General features: G+C 45.2%; 1 protein-coding gene across 1 annotated transcript in view; it reads right to left on the reverse strand.

Annotated features, from left to right (window-relative positions):
• The window catches only part of Col22a1 (collagen, type XXII, alpha 1), a gene marked incomplete in the record, with an annotated part of 274405 nt that overhangs the window by 173033 nt on the left and 92845 nt on the right, over nt 1-8527 (reverse strand). The window contains 3 exon segments of the mRNA XM_013521350.1: nt 755-808; nt 1809-1853; nt 2886-2939. Coding sequence (XP_013376804.1) covers nt 755-808; nt 1809-1853; nt 2886-2939 — 153 coding nt within the window.

Consider the following 8527-nt stretch of genomic DNA (forward strand, 5'->3'; position numbering starts at 1 on the left):
TATTTCTTTAGGTCAAGTGTCAGAAACTCCAGGGCTCTACTTTGCCTCATTATCTTGGGATGGGGTCTCAGGAATATATGTTTAAACCCATTCCTGTGATGACTCTTAGGATCCATAGCATTTAAGAATTTCTAGTCTAAGAAAAGAAAAACCAGTATTTTCTTGGCACAAATACGTAAGACAAAGGGTCCCTGTTACGGCTTATATCTAGATGTCCACCCTAAAGCCTCATATGCTCATAGGTCGGGCTTTTGGGAAGGGGCTGGATCATGGATCATGATATTGGAGCACAGGTATGTGACACTGGATTAGCCCACTGATTGGTTTGGATTTATATTATGGGTTTACTGAAGAGGGAAGACTCACTTTGGTTCTGGGTGACCCCAGTCAACAGGCTTGTAGCCTGAGTGGAATATAAATGGAAAGAAGGAAGTTAATTGCTTACTGCTGCCATGACATGAACAATTTCTCCTCTGCTATACCCCTCTGCCGGTGATTTCCTGCCACCCTCTGCCAGTGCAGCTGACTATGGACCGAAACCTCTACAAACTGTGTGACAAAATAAACCTCTCCTCCTCTAACTTGCAGGTGTCAGGTATTTTGTCCCAGCAACAAGAAAGTAGCAGAGACAGTTCCATTGTGGAGATGTAGGTGTGGGGCTGGGTAGAGCGCTTGGCTCCTGCTTCCCGGAGCCATCATTTATGAGTCATGTTGGCAGTACACGTGTCTTTCCCAGACAGGTAATTGTACTTACCGGTGGCCCAACATGCCCAGGAGGCCCCGGAAGTCCAGGCAGTCCTTGGGGGCCCTGCAGAAGAACATTCACAAAGATAAGATTGAAGACGGAAAGACAGGACAAGAGCCATTCAGTCAGTGATGTTCAGTAGAAGGCCAGCTAGGGCTGCTGTGCTGTGTGCCTAGGTCTTCCCAGTGGACACCTGTGCAATCTCAGTCTCCTTGCCCACAAGAGGTCATGCTTTCTGCTGCCTGATGGAGCCACAATCACACTCTGATCTGCTGAAGTATAACTGAAGGAACTACTAAGGGTGTACCTCTGAGCTGTCACAAACCCACAGGCAGCAATCCCAGTTCCCACCTATCCCATGTCACTGGGCCTGGACATGCTCATAGCTTCTTAAAGGCTGAGGCTGATTCTGGTGGTTCATCATTTACACATGCCACATTGTTGGTACTACAAGAATAAGTCCTTACAGTGTGCCCCATGGAAGTCTAAGGAGCCCAAGGCTCCTCTGCTACCCAGACCATGAACTGCTATGTAAATACCAATAAAAATTGTCTAAAAGAAAAATGCTCACCTCCTCAGCCAAGGATAAACCAATTTTTGTCATCTATCCTACTGCAATAAAAATATAGTATAGAAGGAGAAACACACACACATATATGCACACATGCATGTTTCATTGATTTTAATGGGAAGCATGAGATAAATTTGAAAGAAATTTCAGGGCTATAAGTAAGGGAAAGGTTATACAAATTACAAAGGCATTGGTATCATGAATACTGGACACTGATTAAATAGAGTAGATGGGATCTATCTATTGGTCTGGAAAGTGTCTCAAACCTCTTGCTAGATATAAATGATAAATCGCCAAGTATATGACCTATTTGTTGAAAGAATTCAGGAGAAATTATATGTATGAATACCTACTCATACACACACGTATTTGCAGCTGTATGGGAAGAGGTGGGAACAATGTGAGCATCTGGTCTATACCTAAAACAACTGGTTTTTCACCAGACCTATCCCCCGGGAACAGTAGCAGAGCGCAGCTCACAGAGATACTTACCCGCATGCCCACCTCTCCAGGCAGCCCCGGCTCTCCCGGCTCTCCCTGCACAGACAAATCAACACATGGTCACAGCCAGCACGACACAGGTCCAGGCGCACCAGAGCAGTGCGAAGCTTCCTCAGGACCATCCCCTGCAGCTCAGAATTCATCACAGAAAGGAAATAACCAGCAGGGGTGAGGCACTGAGGCTCCCCTCCAAAGCTCTTTCTATAAACAAAGGAGTTGATCTTCACAGCACAATGTGTTAGCTCTCCTCTTCCTCATTTCTACTGCTAGAGATGAACAAAATTAGACCTGGACAGAGAACAGAGGAACTGGAGCCCAGTGATGGTCACCATCACAGAAAATGGCTGTAGCCACCAGGAGGGAGCCAGAAGAGGGTCCAGAACTCATAAGTCCCCTTTCTCTCCTAGTTTCCAGGACCTCAAACAACCTGTCCTGAGGTGCTACCAGTTATAGACTTACATATGCATATGACTCATTTTCCACCCTGAGACTTGATCACACTTGGAGGAAAAATGGCAAAGAAACAGAGGTAGAGAACCCAGAGTCTATCAATGTTTGGATTCTTGGTGAAAAAATGCCCCTTTTCTTTGGAGTAGACTGACCTACTCTTTGAGATCCCCTCTCCTGGGTTCCTAGGGCATGTTCCAATCCAGAAGCAGGTGCAGTGAGTCTGAGGACGAAGAGGAAGGTGGCTGGCAATATGGGCTATGGGGCAGTACATGGGGCATGGAGGACTCAGTTATGGGCTGGGGACTTGGGTGATCCCTTTCCTCACTGAAACCAGTTCTGTCTGAACACTTAGGTTGACAAAACCCTGTGTAGAACTACTTGTCAACTAAATGAGGAGGCAGCTTCCAAGGACACACAGGTAACACCTGGGTGCTATCAGTGGCTGCTGGTATTGGTGTGATGATCAAGCTGAGCTGCAGGAACCTGGGAACATCTGGTACAAATGAGCCCCAGCTCTGGCTCGGCACTGGCTATGTCCCCTCCAGAACACAGGGCTTGGGCAAGCAGGTAGTAGCCTAGTGCTGCCATGTGAGCTCAGGCTGTGGGGGCAGGACTTACTCTCATGCCTTTACTGCCATCTCTCCCAGGAGGACCCGGAAGGCCCAGGGATCCCTAGAGGAGAGAAAAAGAACAGCAATTGGTGGAAGATACCGACAGTGCTAGAATAGCCTCTTGGGATGTGGCTACCATGGAGACAGTGCCAGTCAGAGAAGGAGGTTGCGGCCAAACTTTGCAATTGAAAGAGTGATCATTGGTTTCCAGCTGGGACATGTCTTGGGAGGGGGTGAAGAGTGCAGATTCCCAGGCCCCTTACCAAACTGACTGCATCAGCATCTGCACTTTTACCAACTCAGATTTCCTGTGCACCTGACAACATGGGTGAGACACTCTACTCAGATACTGCCTCCTCGCTGTGGGTCTGTAGCTTCCTCACTCAGGGCTCAGTGTCACATGTGTAGAGTGCAGGGCTGGGCTGCAGTGGGCTCCCAGACCAGAAACACTGGCTGGGTGAGTCTTTGATGTGGTGGTGCCTGAGCCGTAACAACCTCCCTAGCTGCCAGTAGCACCATCCAGTTGTAACAGCCAAAAATGTCAACAGATATTGCAAATGTCTCCTGGGAGGCAGTCACCCCTGGTTGAGAACCACTGGGCTAGAATAGGTATTCAGTTTGTGTTTTCAGCTTGGGACAATCTTCATTCTAATACGTCACATGCAGATACATGTGACAAACACAAACACAGAGCAGTTGTTGGGGATTGAGCACCTGAACCAGGGCTCGCTCGCTCTGTCTCTCTCTCATTTTCACAACATATAGCAGCACCTGCACACCCGTCAACTCACTAGATACCTAGCAGTCCTGTAAACCAAGTGCTAGGATCTCTACCCTGCATGCAGTCTCAGTAGAACACAGAGCAGGATATTCTCACAGCCGCCTGGAACTCCATGTGGCAGAGTGGAACAGGTAATGCTTGCACATGGAATCATAGCTTCTCCTCCTTTAGCCTCATCCAGCCCTGCTTTCCTGGGAATTCCAGAGCTCCTTTAACTGCCTCACAGGAGGGAGAAACTCTGCATGGGGCCAGGCCACTGGCAGTCAGGAATAGGGTAGGCTCAGCCCCTATAGATGCCACTTGTTCCAAGGTCCACATCCCACTCCACATTGCTACAACCTTGAGGCTACATTTAAGATTTTCTAAAAGACATCACAAAAGAATGAGGTCTTCTCCTGAGAAAATGTGCAGGATGGAGCTCCCCCAGCATCAGGCCTATTGAGTGAATTAGTGTAGCCATGCACCAGTTACCCACTTAAGAAGGCCAGTCTGCCTTCCATTCCTGCAGGCTGGGAGTCCTAGGGCTAAAAGCAGGGCAGAGTGTCTGGACTGGCTCTTGACTCAGAAGTAAAAGTGAGCACAGTTTTTCCATGACATCTAATAGAGGCAGTCAGTGGGAAGACCAGAGATAATACCAGGGAAACTCTGGCAGGATCTGAAACCTTGTTCTTTCCTGCAGTCTTCATGTTCTAGCCTCACTGATTCTTTTATTTAATTAATTTATTTATTTGTTTATTTATTTATTTATTTAGGTCTTTTTGAGACAGGGTCTCACTATGCAGTTCAGTCTGGTCTTGAGCTCACTTTGTAGCACAGGCTGGTCTCAAACGTGCAATGATCTTCCTGCCTCAGCCTCTGGAGTGCTGGGATAACAGGCGTGCGCCACCATGCCTAGCTTTCACTGGTTCTTTTAAGTGAGTGCCCAAAGGTTATCTATGTGAATCTGGCCCATCCACAAGACAGGAGCCCTGAGAGGTGAGGAGGGAGCAACACACGATCAATGCCTGCCTTAGCACAGTGCCCAAGAGCACTTTAAGAGATTTATCTCAATCTAGTACCCTATGAGCTTGTAGGGTAAGGTAATGAAAGATTCCCCTACTTTAAAATTAGTGTCTGGGATGTTTAAGCCCTAGAAACAAGGTGGGCAGCTGGGTATGGTGGAAAGACAAAGGTCTCTAGAGCCAGTGAATTGCAGTCTCAAATTTCCTCCCCATGACTCAGTCCTGGCGCCTTTCCTTGGGTTAGTGCAGTGTCCTGAGCCTTGGTCTCTGTCTGCAGAGAGGGATTACACACCTAGCCGCAGGACATGAACAATATAGCAGTTGTTTTAAGTAACTACTTCAATAGAATGAAATACATTCACTTTGACAAAGGGGTGGTCATCTTTGCTGTGTATTCTAAAAACCTAACTAGAGGACTCTTTAGAGGTATTTTCTGAGTCACAAAACATAGCGCCTCTTTGCAAATTTTGTTTTATACGGTTAAGATAACCAAGCCAGCACTACAAATAAACACAGGTGAGAAACTACCACCTTAAAGTCACCTTGTGATCCTGGCATTTCATTAGGTGGGTCCTTGCCCTCATGTGTCCTCAAGAGTCACCCTGGCTCAGATACTTCAAGTGTTAATGTCCTCTAATCTTAACACCGCAGCACACTATTGAGGACTAACTCCATGACACACCTTCCACAACTTCCACTTGGACTTCCCCACCAGCTGCCTTCAGTGGCTTTGAAAAGGGAAATTCACAGCTGCAGGCCACCCATTCCTTTCCTGCTAAGAACATCACCAACCTCTCTGAGCCCCAGTTCCATCATCTGCAAGGCAGAGTTTCATGATATGTTGAGATGAGAAGTGAATATGGACATACTTTGACACTAGAAAATATCATTAAAATGCTAGTTGTTCATATATTACCAAGAACTAAAAAATGTTCCATGAGGAAAGTCAGTAAAAAGAGTGGGGGAAAAGATTGGAGATTCCCCTGAGGTTAGTAAGATCAGACATAAGAAGACCTTCAGAGGGAATACACAAATTTAAGTATCCATGATAAAATACAAGAGGAGGGAGTCAGAAAAGAAGAAAAGTAAAGAAAATGAAAGGGAAAAGGAGATGTACATGTGCACAGATCCTCTGGGGCAGGTGTCTCAGGAGAGTGACTCATGGCTATTAATCCATGAATATTTATGTCCCCTGAAGTTGGTATGTAGTAACCCAATACCCAGTGCAATGTCTTAAGAGCTGGGGCTTGTAGGAAGCAAGATTAGTTCCCCTACAAAATAGGCTGGAGGGAACTTGTTCATCCCTTCTGCCATGTGAGGACACAGCATCAAGGTGCCTTCTATGAAGCAGAAAGCCAAGACCAGGTATCAACTCTGCCCGATCTTTATCTTGGCCTTCCCAGTCTCAGGAGCTATAAACAATAAATTTCTGTTATTTGCAAATTACCTAGTCTAAGACACTTTGTTCTAGCAGCAGTAATGAAATAAGGCACTTCTCCTCCAGCGTCTCAGCTCCATCCACATGAAGGGGTAATGCAGGAAGTAAAGCACCTCTGGCCAAGGGGCTGGAAATGCTGTGCTTAGAGGGAAATTCCAAGCAAGGAGCAGGTTATGTCATTTTGAATAGACTTTCTAAATTTTTATATTTCACATACAGAAAGGAAATCCATATTCAGACTATTAACAACACAGCAGTAAATAATGTATATGAAACTCACTGCAGAAGAAAATCAAGGCTCTGAGAAGAAGTTCCTTCCCAGTTTTATGTTAGCAGATGTGACTCAAAATTGGGCTTGATTCCAAGTCAGGCCCTGACTTCTTTACCACTGCTGCCTCCCCTCCTTCACATACAAGCACACTGTCTCATGACCCCATCTGGACCCCATGGGAGGGCAACATCTGGCAGGAAATTACCCCCACCCACACACACGCATATAGCTTCAGGGTCATACTGTTACATCAATGGGCAGAATACAAACTAACAGATATTCCTTTGCTTTCTCAGTTAACCAACTACCATGACTTATTTCTAAATGTTGATAAGGATGTTGCTGCATTTCTAGAGATGCTATGCTCATTTTATTCTTCATCTATTTGGTACAAAGCACAGCAGGTACTTTAGATGGAATCTTAGGAATACTCTGGTCAATGATGCTCAAAGTGTAGTCCCCGGGCCAACAGTGTTGGCATCACTTGGAGCCTTGTTACAGAGACCACTTCACTGACTCACTGCTGACCTACTTATTCAGACCCTCTGGGAGCGTCTACCAAGTGATGGATGCCTCATGATGCATGCTGGCTCAAGTCTGGAAACTTCTCAGTACAGACAGATAAAAGCTGTGGAACTGGTAAACATGAGCTCAAATCTTGCCTCTGCTACACAGAGTAATAAAGTCACGTGTTTCCTGATCCCTTTAACAATCATCTGAAAAATGAGGACAGTACAGTCTCTGACTTACAAATAACTTCCATTCTGGGAGAATGTTCATAAGTGTTTGTTTGTAAGTCCAACAAAATGAGTCTTATATACCCTGGACACAAATACTCAGTGTATATTTATTTGTGCTTCTTAGCAGTCCCCTCCACATTGCCACTGCTTTTCTTCTTCCTTCAGGACATCCTGGGCTCTCACTGAGCACTGTAGTACTGCACACTATTGCACTGTACAGCAGCACAACTGTGACAATGTCCAGCAGACATGTGAGCTACTTCTGCATTTGTTCACATCCATAAATATTTGTAATGTGAAGTCCACTCATACCTGTGAGAGTTTGTAACTCAAACATTAGTAAGTCAGGGACTCACTGTATCTACTCAAAAGTTAAACTTAATAGCATGCATGTGAATGTTGGCAGTTAACAACTGCTTATAAATACTAGGCCTTATGAATTATTTTAGATGAACTGGGAAGGGAAGGACTTTTGTACCTTCGTAGCTGGACCATACTTTCTAAGAACACTCCCTGGGCTTCCTGAGGGCCTGAGAGTTGCAGAAACCCTCCTGGGGTGGGGAATGGGGACCAGCCATGAGACTGCTGACATTTTGCAGCTGCTAGAAGCCTCAGAGCATAAGACTTCATTAATGCTGAGAACATAGAAGATGTCACTTAGTGTATAAAAATGAAACACTATTCTGGTGCTATGGTTAATATACTTAAAATTTATGAGCACTTTTTACAAATATAAGTCATTTATTTTCATTAGCTTAATTGCAGCAACCTCTGAGTATATTTGGCAATTTACAGATTAGAAAACCCAAATTATAGGGGTTAAGTAATGATTCACTGTCACAGCTGCTAAGTGCCCAAGACAAGTCCCGTGTCTGGAGTCCACACTTTTCACCTCTTTGGACCTCTTAGTCTAGACATCTGGCATCTGGCAGATCCTTCCCATAAATGCTATCAGTCTGCTGTAGTTAGTTCTTGGTCTTCTGATTGGTCCATACACTTGCCAAGAAACTGAATATCAGACAAAGCTGGAGAGAAAAGTACAGTCTTCCTATTTCCAGACACCTGTTGTGAGATCTGGTCACTCAAAACTTCTCCAAGGTGTCTTTCAGAACCACGGACAGGGTACTAGACCCCTTTGTTCACTAGTATTTTGCTCCCTGGACCTACATGGCACATTTGAAGCCATACTAATCCCCCTGTCCTAAATCCTTTACTTATTATAAAAAAAGAAGGCACTCAACCAAAGTTATCCAACTTGATCATCATGAAAAATGCACATAAGTGCACAGACTAAAGTAGGACATGAGGGTGTGGATTAAGCCAGCCATGAGCAAAGATGAAGTACCCAGAGCCGGAGGTAAATGGCATGACTATGTCCTAGGAGTTTCACACATATAAACTCAAACATTTAACTTACA

This window comes from Chinchilla lanigera, unplaced genomic scaffold (genome assembly GCF_000276665.1).
Source record: "Chinchilla lanigera isolate Chin_1 unplaced genomic scaffold, ChiLan1.0 scaffold00060, whole genome shotgun sequence".
Classification (NCBI taxonomy): Eukaryota; Metazoa; Chordata; class Mammalia; order Rodentia; family Chinchillidae; genus Chinchilla; species Chinchilla lanigera.